General features: G+C 38.7%; 1 protein-coding gene across 3 annotated transcripts; it reads left to right on the top strand.

Moving 5' to 3' along the window:
- The first annotated feature begins 5107 nt into the window (after window positions 1–5107).
- Window positions 5108–17875, top strand: FAM221A (family with sequence similarity 221 member A). 3 transcript variants are annotated; one of them, XM_064506312.1, is made up of 8 exons: window positions 5108–5165; window positions 6641–6814; window positions 7286–7476; window positions 10505–10711; window positions 11998–12105; window positions 12814–12902; window positions 14536–14611; window positions 17193–17875. In XM_064506312.1, the coding sequence occupies exons 1-7, from the start codon at window positions 5116–5118 to the stop codon at window positions 14596–14598; spliced, it is 882 nt and encodes a 293-aa protein (XP_064362382.1). In that variant the 5' UTR covers window positions 5108–5115; the 3' UTR covers window positions 14599–14611; window positions 17193–17875. The 3 variants fall into 3 exon arrangements, with proteins under 3 accessions (XP_064362382.1, XP_064362381.1, XP_025959494.1); XM_064506311.1 differs by having other exon boundaries at window positions 17188–17875; XM_026103709.2 differs by lacking the exon at window positions 5108–5165 and adding an exon at window positions 5178–5719 and having other exon boundaries at window positions 17188–17875.
- The last annotated feature ends 1719 nt before the right edge of the window (window positions 17876–19594 follow it).

The following is a 19594-nucleotide window of genomic DNA, read 5'->3' as shown; positions in this document are numbered from 1 at the left end:
GATCTGTTATCTGTGTGGTTTGGTTTAATGCACTTGATAGTACTTCAAATACTTATTTTTGCAAAGGTGAGAGGGAAATGGAAGACTTCTTTTTATAGCAGCTAAAAAGGTGAATTGGACTTTTGCAATATTTCTCAGGGAATAGTTTGTTATTAAATTGCTATTTCATGAAACCTCTCTTTGTCTGGGATGATCCACACATGTATTTGTATCTGTGTAAAAATATTGTCCAGGTTATTAAAATGAGGCCCAAGTTAAAGTGTGTGTGTGGGGGGGAACTCAAAGAATTCAGATTACATGCATATATGTAGTTACATCACTTAAACACCAGTGTCATCACTTGCTAGGGAATCATCTTCTCCGTAAGAGATCTTAATTACTACAAATTTCCCAACTCTGTCAGTACCTCTGGTAAATACCTTTCATTATTAATTGACCGTTGCTTGCATATGAGCTTGCTTATTCCCTGTGGCATTTATCAACTTATTCTGTTCAGTAGATGTCTGATCGTGTTCTGTTTCTCTAACAGCAAAACTGAAAATATACATGTTGACATTTTTAAATGCCTGTAAACTAGGGTTAATGTATTTTTTTTTTTATTGAGCATATTTTATGGTGGTAGGAAGCTTGTAAAGAGTATTGCTTGTGTTTGTTTTTAAGTAGATCAGAATATTGATAACATGGACAGAGGAAACCATTTGATGGATGCTTACTTTTATTTTTTGTGCTTCTTTAATTCTTCTCATTTTTAGAACAGGTGGACATGGTCATTGACCAAAAACACAGAAACAGAATAAGTACACAGAGGTAGAATGACCAATTACTGCTTCAAAATGATTACTTGTAGTCAAAAATACTAAAAGTTATTCTAATTTATGTATTCTTGCATTAATGAAGTTGCTATCTTCAATGTACATAAGTATTCCACGGAGATGAATTTTAAAGCACTCGTCAAACTTGTAAGGATTGTTTTTTAAAAAAAAAAGTCACACAATTTATTGTTAATGGAGGGTGTTGATAGTGTCGACACCCTATGCAATATTAAGCTGTTGCTTTTGATGTGTAGGCAGCACCTTAGGTCCCCCAGAGCTGTTCCATAGGTGAGTGTCCATATGTTCAGTCCACTTTGTGCTCCGAGATCTTGGGCCAGCAGCATCCATATGCTACATCACAGACATATGAGGCCACATGCGTGCCATCTGGATTTCTGTTCCTTTGACCTACCTTGTGGTGCTCTCTGTTTACAGTAGCAGAAAATCATTTTTTTCTGCTATTCAAAATTGTTTGACAGCTTACTAAGGAAAATTTGTTTTTCTAATTTAGTCTTTAATTTTATTGCAGGTGTCTGTTAACAATCTCTTAGAAGGGAGAGGAGACAGGAGATTTTCTGGAGCCAAAATGTATTCTAATACTCATGCTGTGACAGTAAAGCAATGAGTGCTTGAAATACCTTTATTAGTTAAGAACTCTATTTCCCAATTATAAAGTTCTTCACTTCTTACATCTGAAAGGACTGGGAAGCTTAAGTTACAAGTATTTTCCCAAGGAAGTCTATGAGCACAAATTTGGATTCAAGCAGATGCTGTGGTCCCAATGAACTGAACACAGGCTCTTTATCCCATAAAACACTTTCTTTGCTCAAAACTGATAATAAATCCTCACTTTATAAGTTAGAGGACAGAGGTAGTTGAAAGAACAGGTGCCCCACAAAAAATTACTTTTCATTTCCTACTCTCAACATCTTCACACTGATGGTTCACAGCCCTGAATATTTAAGTATAGGTAATCTAATATTAATGGGCACTTGTAGCCCTCACCAAAGCCTTATTCAGCGACATGGCTCTGCTCTCTAAGCTTGAATGATATCTAATGGCACTGTTTTTAACAAAGATTTTGTTCAGATTAAGTACACCAAACCCATGTCATAGAGGCTTTGCTCATTCTGTGTGAACCAGGCTTGCCAGGACTCTCTCTCCATTTTATTGGCAGATCTGGGATCTCTGGCACCAGCAAAACCTGCATACACATACAGGTAAGGCACCTCAAGGACTGCCAGTTTTTGGGCAGCTCCTGTTCAATGCTGTTTTCTTCAGTATGTTCTATTTCTGTGTTTGCAGAGCTGCTTTTCCTGCTTCCAAGGTTCCCTTCCCCTTCTCTGTTTCTTTTCCAAACCTTTGGCTACAGGAGGAATTTTCCTTTCCCTGGAGAAAGTATCCTGTCATTTTTGTATGGTTTATTTTCCTCAGCTGGCTTCCTTGAAGATGTGTTGTTTGCAGCAATGACTTGCCCCCATGTCTTTTCTGCCTTCAAGAGAGACTTATTCTGGGTTCAGATCTCAGAGCGACAGAACATCCATGTGCCCTTCTTATATGCGTGGCACAGCCACACGACAAATGTCCAAACCATATGCCTTATCATCTTACTTAGTGCTGGAAACCTGAGAGCCTCCCCGTTGTTTCATTTCTCTCTGGGGGCAGCGTTGGCAAAACACTGCCTTGGTCCTTGTGACTCCTCTCTTCACCTTCTGGTCTGTGGCTGGTGGCTTGCCCAGTGCAAAACAATCTGGGGCGTGAATTACTCCTTGAATCGGTCCTTGAATTGCTGGACCTCTGTGCACAGGCATCTGCCACTTTATTGCATGGAAGGAGCCTACCCTCTTGGCTCTTGTTCTGACAGGCTGAAAGCTCAGAGCTTATGGTAACCTGCAGAGCACAATTTAAACATCCATTTGCTAAAGCTCAGTTAAGAAAAAAAATACTACTTTTTTTGCTCACATATTCAGAGTCACTATGTGTAAAGCCTGATCAAAATGTTTGTATCAAGAGAAAGCAGTTAATTTACAAAGATAGTGTGGTAAGTAAAATAAATAGCAGCCCACGGTCTATTTACTACAGCCTTTAAACACAGTGGAGGAGTTGTTTCCATGTGATGGCACTGTCTATGGTACGTGGAGACAGAATGGGAACTGCAGGTTGCCAATCTAAGAACTACCTTCCATTTATGAAGGTTTACCAAAGCTGGCCTCGTTTTGTCTTGAACTGTGAAGAAAGCATACATTTAATTTTATACACACATTTTACAAGGGAAGAGGTAGCAGAGAACATCAGGGTGCTTGAGATAAGATTTATGATTTTTAAGAGGTAGCTTGCATGTTCTAGATGAAACAGGTTGTCAGGCTGCTCTAGGTAAACAACAGTGATCTTTTTTAGGATCAACAGCTCTGCGTTCTCTCTAAAATACAAAGACGGAGACTGCCTCTGTTCTGAGGAGTTTTCCAGTTGAGTTCCTTCATCCTGTGACCAGATCTTTTCTTCACATTCCCTAAAAATTCCTCAATTCTTTAGGAATAAAGCTCTCTGCAGGTGTAAATTCATCTGCTGAGGTAACCCGGAGATTCAAGACCTACAAAAACAAATGAAGGGTAGGCAGGTGGTGTTGGGAAATCCAGATGTGTTTTTTTTTTGTTGTTGTTAAATTTATACGTTATGAGTCAAGTCAAATAATGCATTATGTTAAACATTAAGAATTAAAAGAATATACATTGCATTTTACACTACTGTTGGATTTGTTCTTTGCAGCCGCCTCAGAATATTAATTATTTAAGCTGTTTGTTGCAAAGTAAATATCTAGAATGAATTTGTTCACAAAGTCACCTCCTTTTATTCAAACTGAAAATTAAAACCACTTGGAATAGTGGGTGAAAATGTGGAAGAACAGTTGTTTTTGCTAAAATCACATTTTCAGGCTTCACTTTTCAATAAGCAACATACAACTGCGATAACATTTTTAGTGTATAAACTTTGTCTAATTAACAAACTGGACATTGGAATTTTAAAAATTTAACACTTGAATTAGTGCATATTCTTTTACTAGCCTCCTTGCCATCAGCTCATTCATCTCTAAAACCGAAGAAACTTTCTTCTGCAGCAGGAGTTGTATGCCAAAGCTAAACCTGAAGAAAGGCTTGCTTGCTTGCCATAAAGCTTGCCTTTTATTTCCCGTTGTAGCAGTTGGTCTAATAAAAGACATTACCTCTTCCCTATAAACTTTGCAAAACCAATCTGGTAACCCACAACAGAGGGAAGTCGTGTCACCAGCAGTCAGCTGGGTTCATCAGCATAGTTACAAACCACACCCGGCAATCCACAGCATAATGCTGTCAGCTTTTATTATATTGTTTGAATAAGGAATGAAAGCAAAGTCATGTGTGAATGTGTTAGTGTTTCTCGTACCCAGTGCGTGCCCAGGGCCTTTCCTTGTTTACAGCGCACAGCATAGCAGTGTCAGGAGCAAACAGGGAGGTATGTTGTCTGGAGCAAGGAATTCACTAGAACTGGTGACTAACGCTGTTTATTAAAGGCTAAACAGAACTGTGGCAGCAAACAGGGCCTAAGTAAGCCTTACCGACACAAACAAATCACTCCTTTCCTAGTGGGACCGAAGTGATGCCAGTGCACTCACCTTTTAGGAAGATAGTTTTAGCACCGCAGAGTTGCTGTTTATATTCAGAAGAAGGAGAAAAAAAAAAAAAGAAATTTGCCTGACTACTGCGATCAAATGATTGCAAGCGATAGCGTTAGTACGGTTGATATAAGTGCCTTTGAAAACACATACCTCCGAGCTAACATGTAGACGCTGAACAAATATATACTGCCAGAGCAGAGAAAAGCAAGGTGTACCTAGACCATATTGCGTGGAAGTGCTGTCACATCAGTGCGCGGGTCTGATCTCAGTGCAGCTAGCTGAGCTTTCTCAGCGTTGGCTAAGGGCAATGAGAGATCATCGCATTCATGCCTCCAGGGCGAACGCAGCGCAGCCTTTTCAGCTCAGGGAGGCTGGGGGGCATTTTGTGGGCAAAGAGCACAACCGCGCCAGGATACTGTGGAAGTATCCCTGCACCCACAAGGTGCCTCTGGAGGGGGTTCGGCCTTCCTGGGACTGGGCCTGCTACAGCGGGATGGCGAAGGAGCCGTTTCAGGGGCACCCAGCGCGGGCTGCCCTGCGCAGAGCGGCTCTGCCGCGCCCGCTGCCCTCGCCTCGGGCCTGGCCGCCGGGGGCGATGCACACCGAGCACCCCGCCCCCGCGCGCGGCCCAACGGCCGCGGGGGCGGGGCCATGGCGCGGCGGGCGGAGGGGGCGGCGGCGGCGTACGCGGAGTGCCGGAGGTGAGGGCCGCCCGGGTGCCGCGGCGTGGGGCCAGACACCCGCCTCGGGGTGGCGGGGCGGCCTCCGACTGCTTTTTCTTCAAGGAGAAGAAAATTCCTTTTTATCGGCCTGAGACAGCCGGGGGGCAGAGGCGAGCTTTTGGCACGCACGTCCTTTATACCCAGCCTGTGAAAACTCATTTTCTAAGTGTTGGCTATCAAGCGAAACTTGTGGGTGAAACAACACGTTCCCCGCGTTCAGGCCCGTTTGTATACCTGCCTGCGCGTGCGGGTGTACGTTTTTGTGGAATGGTGTAAGAGGATAATCTGCCAACTGTATTACTTTTCAAGAAATTCAAGCTTCTGTGGTATTTTGTTGTGTATGAATGCGTGCCCCTTGTACTCTGAAGTATTTTTGCTCATCTAGTTGTCTCTCCTGTTGAAGAGTTTACCTGAAGCAAAAATAAACGTGAACTCAATTGTTATACTGAAACGTGGTGTTAATGTAGCTTCAGAAACTTGGCTTAAAAAAGCCTCATTAAAGCATTGAAGATGCACATGCTCCTATTTCTTATGTAAGTATTTATGCATTGATTCCAAGCGGTGAAGATGACTAAGTATCGGCTTCACTGATGCATGCAAATAATAATATATTGAAATATTAATCTGGTATTGTACAGTACTGATAATGTACAAATGCACAGAATAGATGAGCATCACTCATGTTAGATATGTTTTCATACACCCAACAAATAGTAACTGAAATATTTACAGGCATTGCTAAACTAACCTTCAGCATTGTTATGTGCTGCAATTAAGTATAAATCATATTTTACAGATTTTTACTTACTGTCTTCAATTGTCTATGTAAATGTAGTGTTTGAATGTTGCTCCAATTGAGTCCCAGCTGTCCAGTAACTTTCAATTTGAATGTGGTGATACTTTAAACAAATGGGCCTGGCAGAGGTGTGGGATACAGCTGCAAGTAAAATAATTTACAGAAACTAACATAGTCTTCTTGCAAGCTGGAAGGTAACTTGGAGGTATTGTTTGTTTCTTTGATAGCAGTTTGTTTCCTACTCCTGGGTGAATATTCTTACTCAAACTAGACTCAGATTAGATAATCTGATAGAACTCTGCAGTACAGACGTGTAGATGGGTGAAGTGACTAATCAGAGATCAAGCTGATTGTACAACTTTTGATGGCAAGTCCTTTTTCTGCAGTGTAAAAAGAAGCTTGACAGTTTGCTGTATTAATTAATTTCCTTTTTTCTTACAACACCCATTGAGAAAGTTTTCAGACATCAGAGCAAATTTATTAAAAGAGCATTATTCAAATAATTTGTCTAAAAATCAGTTATGGTTCCCCTAAATATGTGTCTCCAATTTTTAGCATTGTTTACTGATTTGCTGTTATGTATTGTTTGTAAAAATAGCTTGGGAATCCAACTTTTGTGTTCTTTTTTTTTTTTTGTTTTGTTATGACATGCTTACAGAATTGTGGGTGATGATGATGGAGGAAAGCTCTTTACCCCTGAGGAATATGAAGAATACAAAAGAAAAGTATTACCAATTCGGTTAAAGAACAGGTTGTATGTGAGCTGGAGATCACCAACTGGCATGGACTGTAAACTTGTGGGTCCAGAGACACAGTGCTTTTGTACTCATCGGTAGGATTCTTTTCTTTTCTTCCTCATGGGTGTATTTTTTAAAAATTAAAGAAATGTAAAATATTTCCAGATATGTTACAGTACAGTATCGGGAAGTTAATGTAGGGTCAAAGAATTTTAAAAATTAGGCTTTAAATTATAAGAAATGTTCTTAAATACAAATCTCAAGTTTTTTGAGACCAGTAAAATTTTGTAGTCTTCAGTAAATTCAGCTTAAACTTTAAGGTGTGAGCTATTGTAGACCAGAAAGAAACTGATACTGCTGTCCAAATACAGCATCTGTGGTGTTCATACAATGTATGAATGTAAAAGCACCTGATATTGTGTATCTAATTGAAAATTAATTGTTAATTCTTAAGATAATTAAAGGTATTTCAATACAGAACTTGTAAGCTAAATTACAAGCTTTTCAGTTAGTCTTGTGATAATGACTTTTATAACTCTGTTAGTATTTACTTTTGTCTGTTTTAGATATAAACAACACAAAACGGACTATGAAGTGATTCCAAAAGATCGTCCTATTTGTGCGCCTTGTAGAGTAAACTGTTGTCAGTGCCAGTCCTATCACTATGTTGCTCAAAATGGCACACAGCCCATTCGTTGTAGATGCAAACATTTTGATGATCAGCACAGTGCAGCGCCTGGATTTTCATGTAACTCTTGTAAGTTGCTTATATGGTTGTAGCATTTCTTACAAGATACTTAACAGGAATAACATTTAAGGTCTGCATTTAAGGATCTGTATTCTGCCTAGAGTATTAGGTATGTGCTGCACTTGTCATTGATTTTGTTTTAGCCATTTGCGGAAGGATGAGAAATGGGAAGGAAGGCATGGCCTTTTGCTTTGGAAGGTTTAGAAGAGCATCCTTAGTTTCCCTAAATTCTTCAAAGGAGCATAAGTTTTCTGATTGATTAGGTTAGGAACATATGGAGACCAGCCACCTAAAGTTAGGCAGCATGAAAACACCCTGTTTGCAGTTTCTTACTTTCACTGGTCCGTGCACATGACTTTTCTACTTGAACTTGGTAGTTTGAGAGAGAGAGAGAGGTGTTAATTTCCATCTTCTATTGCCTAGTTGAATAGAATGTTAACATATTTTTATATCTTTTCTCAACTCAATAGGAAGCAGCACTCTGTTCCCAAATAGCGCTATTGTTAACACTCTAAAAAAAGCGGATCCCAAACCTTGTTTTTTGGCTGTGTGTCCAGAAATGCAAAGGGTTTTCAAGCAAAAAGTTTGTGAGGGAAAAATCATTCTTTAAATTAAGAAGCTTTTTGCCTCAGTTGGTCAAGGTTATTGTACTGAAACAGCAGTAATTATTAACCATAGACATTAAATAATACATAAAGTTGTTTTTCTTTGAAACCTGGAATTACATAAACTGAAAATTTTTTTGTTAGAGTTCTGTGTGCTGTTAGTAAATTTCTTTCATGAAGCTTGTCTAATCTGTACAGAAAAATAATAAACAGCTTTAGCTGGATGAAAAGAGAATAATATCCAACAGAATAATACATAAAATATGACAGCCTTTCAAGAATTTGCTCCAACTAATGTGTGAGAAAGTCTTAAATGTGTAATTGTAAAACAAATTGGATCATTCAAACTGAACTCTTAGAACACAGTGTTTTTAATAATTGTTTACATTATTCATGGCAATTTTTCCAGTGTTTCTCAAAATACCTGACACTTCTGTGGGTTGCAAAGATTATATAGAGGAATGCCAAGACTTGCTTCACTTCTGAAATTGTATCATTTTAGTTTACTGGTATTAGTCTAACTCAGTATTGTGTAAATCTAATATAATAAGTAAATTAGAGATGTAATCTTTCTATAATTGATGCGATATTGCAGTTTCACTGTATCTATTGTATGTACTGTATTCTGTATCTGAATAGAAAGGGAGGGTTATGTTACTGAGGAGTACCCTCCCCCCCCCCAAAATCTTCTGTGTTGCTCTGCAAAATGAACTGTAACTAGGAATTGGAGGCAGGTCATAAATAGATTTGTAATATAAAGTAATTTGAATAATGAAACTTGCAAAACCAATTCCTCAATTTCTTGTTCACATCATTGCTTCAGTAGGGCTTTGATGATGTTTAGTCTTACTGCTGGTTGTGACAGATGTACCACTTCACTCTGTTTCTGAGTGTCTCATTTTTATAACTGTATCAACTATATCCAGTGGTTATATACGCTTAAAAAAACCTGGAAGCCATTCTAATGGTACTGCTATGTCAAACCTATTTTGCTGTTACTACAGTCACTGTTTACTACCAGGATCATTTTGCTAATTTTTAAGACATCTAAATGATGTGATTTGTTCATAAATGGGGATTAGAAGTATTCTGGCCATATAGCATTAACATCTGCTGTAGAGATTTGGAGATAACCCTGACAGACTCCTGGTAATTTGTCTTCTCTACCCAGTGACAGATTTTTTTTTTGATTTTGGGGTGAGGGGAGGGAAAGAGAAGGGTGTTACTAATGGCAACGGATACAAGCTGAAACATAGGAAATTTTGATTAGATACTGGGAAAGAAGTGCTTACCCTGAGACAAGTCAGATGTTGGAACAGGCTGTTCAGAGAGGCTGTGGAATCTCCATCCTTGGAGATATTCTGGACTTGACTGGATGAGATCCTTAGCATCCCACTCTAATTTTGCTCTACTTTCAGCAGGAAGTTGGACCAGAGGACCTCCAGAGGTCCCTTCTAACTTTTAATTATTTCATGATTCTGTTTTTTCCATAATGCCAGCATTACTGTGAGAGCCACATATAATAATTTCAGAATTCCTGTCTAGGGAATTCTGTATGAACCAAAGATGAAAATTAGCAAAAATTAAAAGGAGGTTGTATCACTGAATAATAAAATGAGAAAGTTTTGAATGTAACCGTGTTTCCAGATTCAAGCATCCATACTAATACTCTGGTTTTGTATCCTCCTCCTCGTTGTATTTCAAGATCAGTTAGTATTCTTGCTTTAAAGAGAAGGCAAAAATAGCAGGAACTTGGAGAAAAGTAACTTTTTTGAGTTAGATGTTGAATCGCCATGTCAAACTTGCAAAAGGAATTGCAATTTTGAAGGGTCAGACCCTGTCACCTATCAACAGAACCATTCAGTATCCCAAATACACCTATCCTCCTGCTGGTTACCATCCAGGTACTGTGTGCTGCTGTGACTCATCTGATTCTCTGCCCGTTTTGTGAAATAACTGGAGTAATTTGGCATGGAAGGTGAGTGATAACTGTTGTTGTCAGTCCCTAGAGCAGTGGATTTTACTCACAAGTTGTTAGCTAAATTGCCTCTACCTTGTTGATTTCCCCTCATCAAATGTGAGAACAAAATATATAGTCAGTATAATAGCTGGCCCCACCCTAGGACTGACTCCAAGAATAGAATTCAGATTTGTGGTTCCCGTGATCAAATCCCCACATTCATCCTTTCTCCTGTCTTATAAAGCATTTTCATATCATGATGAAAAAGACTATAAAAGGCTCCAGCAATGACAGCTGATTGCTTTGCCAGAGTCACATACAAGTTTCCAAATAGGAAGTCTGACTAGATGCTTTTGTGGGGAAGGAACTCTGTAGTTCTTGACATGATCAATTTAGGGAAACAGCTTTGTCAGCTGTGAAGTATATATTCTGTCATCATCTCATTCATAATACCTATTTATGTTTTATTTAGGTTCCAAGTGCTCAGGATTTCATAGCTGCTTTACCTGTGGATGTGGTCAGCCAACATATGGTCATGAAACAGTAGTGGAAACTAAAGAAGAGCGGTTAGCCCAAGGAAGGCCTGTGGGGCAGGATGTACCTTATGCTGCTATGGGAGGATTGACTGGTTTTAGTTCACTAGCAGAAGGCTACATGAGACTTGATGACAGTGGAATAGGTAAGCGCAGTTGACCTAAAATGAAATTTCAATTGTCAGACTAGGTATTTTTGGAAAGTAATAATGCAACATAGACTTTAGAAGTTGGGAGGCAACCTGGATCAATAAGAGTAGGACTTAAAAACACAGACTTTTTTTTATTTTCTGAGATCCTAAGGTCTGAAGAGACCACTGTGACTGTCTTGTCCAACTTCCTGGAGCAAATCCTTTGAAAAACTGTTTTGTTGATAATTCTGGTGTTAAGCCTAGTAGCTTCTGGTTGAATTGCAGCATATCTTTTAGAAAGACCTCTATAATTTCTGTTTTTTCCTTAATACATTAATTTTATACCTATGTTAATCCTTCTACCCTAATACTGCCCTGAGATTTCCTTGATTATACAGTTCCCACATTTTTTTCAGAATTCATAGATTCTAGGATTCAATTTTTCCTCCTCCTGTTGTAAGTACAATTCGCATAGTTTATTCTTGGATGCTGAACTCTGCAATAAGGTGTACTAAAATGCATGCTGTCTAAAAGTGCCTATCTACCAAATAATCCAGATTGCTCTACATAACTGATTTACCCTTCTTCTTTACCATTCAACCATTTTTTATGCCATCTGCAGACTTTACTGGCAGTATTTTTTATAGGTCACAACACTGGGCCAAAAACTGGTTCCCTGCAGAAACTTGCTGGGAAAAATCACATTTGATAATTGCTCCCCATAGGAATTAAATTTTGTTGTATTGTCCCATTTTCTTTGTTATTAGTTTAAAGTTTGCCATCTAGCAAGCTTAGATATATGATTCTTTTTTCCAGTGTAAGGCACACTTCAACTGGAATTGGACAATGATTTCTTAAGTAAACCCTCAATTAATAACTGTTAAGCATTTAAAAAGAAAGAGGTCATTTGTAGAACTTCGACATCGCATTAGCGGGCCTTGACACCTCTGCTACTCTGTGGTTCTGCATCATGTAGTAATGGACTGATTTTATCCTGAAATACTCCTTTATTTATTATTGTCATGTACTCATTTTATTATTTCTTTTTAAAATTATAATCTGGTTTCCTTGATCTGTCTGAAGTTCAGAAACCATAGCATAGCAGTTGTAACTAAAGAACCAGATTTTTTTCATTTCTTTTGAAGCCATCCTCCGAAATGTTTTTCTTAACTCATGTTTATTTGGTCTGCACTCAGTGTTGTTGATTTGAATCTGTAGCCTTGTTTTGACCCCATCATGTATGTTTTTAATACATCTCGTGAAACTAATTATTGTTTTCAATCAATTTATTTTTCTAACAGGGGCTCCTTCCACTGAATTTTTAGAATCTCCTCTTACCAACATGGATCATCCATTTCTAAAAGCATTTCAAGGACCTACTTCTGCTCAAACCAGCTCACCGATAACAGGTGGTGTATTAATATTGTTTTATTACTATAAATGTATCATATAAAATTAATTATTTTCATTTATGAGTTAAAGGATGTTTAAGGGTAAAATCAAGTTGAAAATTAAAATGAATATTGAAGCCTAGTTATCTAAAAAGTTAGTACAACGTTCCTGTACTTTAAGTGCTTAAAATAACTGTATTACTATTGCTTGTTACTTTGGTAATGGTATGGTTTTTAACTTTTTTTTCCCTTGCATTTGATATTGGCCTCATCAATAGTATCACTTATTCATTGGACCAGTTTTTTAATTTTTTGATACCTACTAAAAGTTCAACATATCTAAATCCATAGTACATATATATACTTACACACACACATGCACATATGTATGCACACGCACGCACACTCATTACAATCCTGTGAAACTGCCTTCTGCCAGAAAGTCTTTTCAGCATGGAATTAGGGGTCAGTTATACTTGTTTCATTTTATATCCCTCATTTAGTATACGTATTTAGCAATTAACATTACTGATGAGCTCCTCTAAGGCTATTTATATTAACTACAAGCCTATACTCTTTAGTCCTAATTATTAGGGTTTATTACTTACCTATAATGTTTTTTACTACATCTGGTGGGAATTCTCATTGTTAAATGTGTTTTTCCAAATGTAAAACATAACAAATGGAATAGCAAATATCATTCATATAAATGTTCTTTTCCTTCAGGTGGTTCTAATGCTACAATGCAAGTTCCTCATGAAAGGCATTCAGAAGATGATGACATGGCTTATTTTGAAAAACGTTATCAGGAAAGGGTAAGTCGTCACATTTATTGCTTGATGATTTATTGCATGGCTAAGAAAGATAAACATATGACTGAACTGGGCCATAAATGCATTTTATTATTTGTTCCCCTTCTGAGAAAACATTAGCTTCTTAAAATGAGCTTTGCAATACAATTACATGGTATTGTAGGATTTTAGAGGCCAGTCATGTCTGGGATGGTATTTGCTTTATCTGGGCAGATTTTTATTGAGTTAAACTTCCATTACAGAAAACCAAAATATTTTACTATGCGTGTGACAGAAAACCCAAACAAAATAGACTCTCAAAAAATCCCCTTTAACATGTATATTTGCTGCCATCATACACAAAGCTTCCTCATACTCTTTCGCTTAGGAAGATCTATGTAGTTGGGCTAAATTTGGTGCATCTTTCTTAGATGACCAGGATCACCGTCTCAAAGTGCCTTCTCCACTCCACTGATTGTACTGATTAAATGCCCTACAGTATACATTATTTAGATGCTGAAATACCTCTTCTTTCCCCCCATTGTCCTTAGCTCCACCATCTCAGCTGGAAGTATGTCTTCACTGTTGATGAATTGCAAGGCAATGTTGCACAACTACCTGGGTTATAAAAGCTTAAAGTGACAAGAGGTTGCAAATACAGTATCAGTTTATAGTGGGGGAAAAAAGCATTACTATTAAATCCAAATTGCTTTTCTTTTTACCTGAAAGATTTTATTTTCTTTGCAAAAGGTAGGAATTTCAGATGCTGATATCAGGCCTCCAAGTACGGAAAAGCTTTTAAATAATTGCTGCGTAGATGAACAACAGGGTTGCTGAGCAGTGTGTTCATCTGTAGGTGCCCAAATCAGAACGGGAGCCTTACTTCCTTCTGACACTGTTTTATAGCAAAAAACATTTTAAAACATTCTGTTATTTTTTTCTTACGTATTTGATAGGTACAAGATACCTTATGATATGCATGCTTTTTATATAGTTGCTGTAAATAGTATTTCGTTCTTACCTAATGATACTTGAAAACAACTGTTGCTTCTAAAGTAACAGTTATGTTATTCTTGTTTGAATTAATTAATTAGTCTCACTACAAGATGGCAGAGTTAAATGTACATGTGTTGGCAAATCATACTGTGCTGTAAGAACTTTGTGTAGAAAAACTTTTTAAAAGGAAGGGATGACTTTGTGGGTCAGCAACGAGCACTGAGGTACAGGTTTAGCATCTATCTCAGCAACAAACTTCCATTGTGAAACTGTGTATGCTAGTTAGTCTAACTGTATCTGTTATACATCTGTAATAAAACTTCTTTAACTTTCATTGACATAAAGATAAAATCATGAACATTCGTGAGGCACTTTGGTCTTGAGGGCTACGTAAATTGCTAAATTGCCATTATCAGAGATAGAGGCAGCCCTGGTTTGAATAAGGGAGGAGCTGCAGAGCTATGCAGGTGCTCCTTTGTCACATGATACACAAGTGAGCACCGTTAGACTGGGCTAAGAAGGATCTGTAGCACTTTCTATCCCATAAATCACTGTGGTATATTTGTGACTGGTTATAGGTGGTCGATATTGCATTATTAGTCCACTTACAAATGAATGCTTGAAACATTGATATATCCTTGTTTTTGTTTGTTTGTTACAGCTGAAAAAAGAGAAGGCTGCTAAACAGAAAGAGAAAAGTCCAGTGCAATCAAAGAAGCCATGAGATTAATGAAAAGGTTATTATATAGCACAGTACTATTTATTATTATATTGAAGAGTATTTCTCACGGTGCTTGTTTGCATACTTTTATTTCTTAATTTGTTTATTCTGCTCAATAAATTCTGTATTCTACAGAACTATTATTTAAGCTCTGAGAGTGTAAGCATACAGGTAAATACTGAATGCCCTATTAGACTTTTATGACACGCTTTCTATTTTTTGTAGAGTCCTTACTCATCTTGTTCATGGGTTTTTACTTGGTGAGGTTTGTTGTTTATTAATTAACATTGACATTTCAATCTCTTCTTTAAATTTTTTTTTTCCTGTTGGCTTCATCTCCTTTGCATAAAACTCAAACACACCTTCCTTCTGTCTCAATTCTGTAGGCTCTGTTCTTGCCAACATATAATTTTTTTTCTTTACACTTGACATTCTGTATGCTGGTAACCCCATTTCTATGAGATTCATAGCTATTTGAAGGGATCTTACTGTATGCTTTATCCCAGACCTCTCTAACTACTGTCCTCTAAATCCTGTTTAGCACTGTCCATTGCAGTGATTTCCTAGTTCTATTACACTAAACCTTTGAGCACCTTAGGTAGAAATTGATACGCTATTTATTGCACATAAAGAAACAATCATATATCCTGTTTGATATAAACTTCTTTACCTAATAGATTCTTTCGTATCATGTCCAATCCAATGCAGCCTGTGAATCCCTTAAGACATGTTGCACAGCTCTGAATATGCACAAAGAAAATAAAAGCACCTCCCATCTTGAGGGACTCGCAGTTTGCGTTGAATTGGACATGATATAAAAGAAAGGTCGTGGAGGGAAAAATGTAAACTTTGGTAAGTTTACATGGTGTTTTATATCTGGGAAGCAGCACGGAAAGAACTTAGTGCAGAATACCTGGGTGAGGCTCCAATGTGGGTGGAAGTAAGGGACAAAAGCAGACCCTGAGTTAACTTTGCTGCAGACCCTGAGTTAACTTTGCTAGGCTCCCTTGAAAATGGACAGAGAGGTATAAGCCAATTTGCCCTTAAAAATACCTAAAGATGTCTCATGGACTGAAGAGTTCCCAGGTCATATTTGTGTACTGTGCCTTTATAGCAAGAGTTGGGAGAAGCTTGCAAAGCTTTGCTTCCCGTCATAGACACTGATGCCACTGGGATACTTGCATGTACCTGACAGGTAGAGGAAATGACACAAGTTCTTGGGAGTGAGTCACACAGTGACTGATGGAGGTGGCTGGAATCTGAGTGAGAAGGGAATACAGGCTAGTCTGCCCAAATTAAAGTGGAAATAAAGGTTATTTACGTCCACTTACTCTTTGCTATACTGTTGTTAGCGATGTCAATCAGAGAGGTTAATCTGTTACCTTAAATTAAATGCCAAAATGTTTACTGAATGTTTAAAATGTACCTTTACCATCAAAATCTACCCTATTACATAGTGCTTTAATGTAATAAATAAAAACATTAATTTGAGCTCCCTCTACTGGTTTTAATGAGCAATCATTGCTATAGATCCTCACCTTACTCTCAGGGGGATTTCACAACAGCATCGCAAGAAACTGAAAAATGTAAATAATATTTGTAAATAAAAATATAGGAAAATAATTTGATTTTATTCCTCAAAGAGATTATTAGGGGAATAAACCAAATAGGGGAAGTTTATTCTAATAATTTTGTGGTTTATTTCCCCCCCCCGTGGCTACATTCATTAGGGAATGAAGTTCCAGAAACCTATGTGGTATCCAACAGCAAAATGTTGTTATAGTCAGAGATCATAGTAGTTTCTTCTTTCAATTTACAAACAACTTATATTTTTGTTTTATTTTTTACACTGATAACATTACATTTTACTTTTGGGAAATAACTTACTGTGCTTTTATTGAGATTTTGAGTTAGAAGTACATGCTTGTCAATTACATGTTTGTTGTGCCAGATTCAGTTTTATTAAACTATACTTTGGTTGTCAAGAACTGTTTTTATCAAAGCAAACAATTAAAGTTTTGTGCTTAAACTTATTTAAAGTTTCCATTTGTATGATACTTGAAATAAATGTAACTTTTTTTTAATGGTGCTTTTTTAGCTGGAAAAATGTGGGGCCGTAAGAATGTCAAGCGCATTAGATATTGCTTAGGAGTTCTGACCACTTTTCACCACTGTTGATGACCTTTTAAGCAAAAATTAAACTCAATTTGTTACTAGATAGTATACATGTGTACTTCTTGGTACACATGTAGTATTTTTTGCAGAATTTTTAATAGGTATACAATTTACAGGAAAATATAGGTACAAAATATTTCAGACTATTGCTTGCTGTAAAAACTTGAGACTGCTGTCTGAAGTAAAATTTGCAGACGTAACTGGAGTGACCCTTATTCAAAGTAATCAGACAGAAATTATCTGAAAAAAGTAATTTTTCGTGATCAAAGTTGCAACCTCCTATTCTATTGAAAAATCTCTTCACGCTTTAAAAAGTAAAAGCAGAGACAAGATGCTAGTGTGTTTGCCATTAACAGCAATCATTAAATAAAATGCTCGGTTTAACATGTACCTGTTGATTTTTCTTTTTTTTCTAAGAGAAGTTGTGAACTTTGAACACAGAACAAAGAAAAACAGCACGCAACAAAGAAGTTATCAGTTCATCTGTATGATTTATGTGCGGGCATGTATCTGTCATTCAGCTAGACACATTAACTATTTCTGACTGTAATCCAAAGGGCTCTGGCACGTGAGAGATGGTGTGTTGTGTAATTGTGTAAGTCTTAGGCAACGCTTATGTCCTTTTCATTTTAAAATAGTTGGCTTTCATATAAATATTTTGCTACTATTACATGCATTGTGTGTGGAACACCATTATTTTACTAATTTTAATCATCCTATGAAAGGGCGTATATGTAATGTGGCTATTTACATTAGAGAACTGATGATTAATCCTGAGTGAAGGGTAAGGGGTTCATTCTGATTCTGTGCTTCTGTGATACTAAATATAAAATGCATGCGTCTCTGTCTCTTTCTCAGGTTTGGAAGGAAGGGGAATGTGTGAATTCACACGTAGTAACGGTATCAGTTCAGAATTACTTTGTCAAGTTGTCAGTGTCTTTAAAGCATGTTACGCATATTGAAAGGTTTGCAGGTCTTTAGTTTGTAGTGGTATTTTTGTTATAGCCATTGTGGTCAAGGAAATAGACAGTAGGTAATAATGTTTTTATTAGCTATCAGATATAACTGAAAAAAATAAACAAGTTTTCCAGTCTAAAAGACTTTACTCATGTGTACCTGCTTCTTGCTAATAAAAGATACTACTTCTGTCTAGAAGCCTACTTTGGTTTTAGAGTCCTTAGCACTTGTCTTCTGGTAGAATAACTGGTTACTTGGGAAGAGAGTATTTGGTAGGACAGCAGTTGTTGTTAAACTACTTTTAGTTCAAATTTTACTTTAGCTGTAAATGTGCCATAGTGTTATACAATAAAAGAGCACCATCTAATATTATAATTTCAAAAGCTAGAAAAAATTCAAAGTCTTACTGAGTGACCCACTTCTAACAAATCAGTGCAAAGATGCTATCATGATGTCTTTTTACCATGAGGAAATACCAATAGCCTATGGAAGGACACACACTGAAATGCTACAGGTAGATCCTGGCTGTGCAGCAAGCTGACTTATTTCATAAATGATCTCATTAGGGGAAGTCCAAAACTAAAACATGAAAAGGTCACTTGTGCAGTACCGGCCCGCCATGTTGCACGCAGTTTGGCTCGCTGTTTCCCCCCCGGGAGTCCCCTGCCCAGCGACGGTGCTTCGCGCCCGCCCGGAAGTGCGCTCGCACTGTGGAGGACCCAGGACAACCGTCGCCTGAACCTGCTGACGCCACCGGGGCTAATGCCGGGGCGCCCCGTGCCAGAAGCAGCGCTCCCGCGAGCCGCCCCTCGCCCCCCCCCCCCCCCCGCGCCATCTTCTCCTCCTAGCGTCGGCGGGAGGCCGCGCGGCCCCTGCCCGGCCCAGACCGCCGCCGCCTGCGCTGCTCGGCGGCAGGAGCGGCGCGCGCATGCGCAGGGCGGGAAAGCAGGAGCGGCGCGAGCACGTGCGGCAGCGGCGCGGGCCGAGGCGCGGGGCCGCTCTGCCCGCCTCAGGTAGCGGCGCCGGGGCGAGGGCGGTGTCCAGCGCTGCCTCCCGCGGCCTCGCCTCCGAGGGGCCCCTGGGGAGCCGCCGGGCAGCGGCGCTGCGCGGGCTGGCGGGCGGCGCCGGCTGCCGGCCCCTCCCGCCGGCCCCTCCCCGCTCCCTCGTGGCCGTCGCCGCTGTGGTATTAAATAGCTCCTGCGTCAGCCCGCGCTGCCGTTTCCGTGCTGGGGAGGCGGCTGGAGAGGCTTTTCGGTTGCGACGGGATTCCCCGAGGCAGTTGCGGGCCGCGTGTGGGGAGCGTTTCTCTCGGGTTTGAGTTTCTCCGGAGTTAGTGGTGATGCCTGAAAAACGGGCGTGTCTGTCTGCTTCAGCAGGAAAGTTTCAACAAAGGGGACTTCAGTCTCTGGGAAGTAGGCTGCACGTGTGTGTGTATAATATATGATTTAATGCCTGCATGTAGCGCGTCTGTTTTTGTAGTAGTGTCCTCTTTGTGTTCCGGTTTTTCTCAGCTTGTGTTGTTGAAACATGACAGTAATAAGGTCATGCATTATTATTTATTATTAAATAAAAAAACCTCATTCTAACTGTTTTTAGCTAAAAAAAATAATGTTTCTCCACTGGAAGGCAGAAGAACTGAGAAATTTGGGGATCAAGTAATAGAAGAGTTGATAAGAGTTTGGTAATTATAATAAATGCAATTAGATTTCAGGACTGCTATTAAAAGCAAATTCTCCCTTTTAATCTGTGAAACATGTTAGGGCAACTTTATTCATGATAGAAGAACACAGCTGAGCGTTTGTACTAGTCAGATGCACATAGTATCCCATTGTGGAAAACTCTGATTTATGGATCTGTTCAGAAAAAT

This window comes from Dromaius novaehollandiae, chromosome 2 (assembly GCF_036370855.1).
Source record: "Dromaius novaehollandiae isolate bDroNov1 chromosome 2, bDroNov1.hap1, whole genome shotgun sequence".
Classification (NCBI taxonomy): domain Eukaryota; kingdom Metazoa; phylum Chordata; class Aves; order Casuariiformes; family Dromaiidae; genus Dromaius; species Dromaius novaehollandiae.
This window is presented reverse-complemented; position numbering and strand designations above follow the sequence as displayed.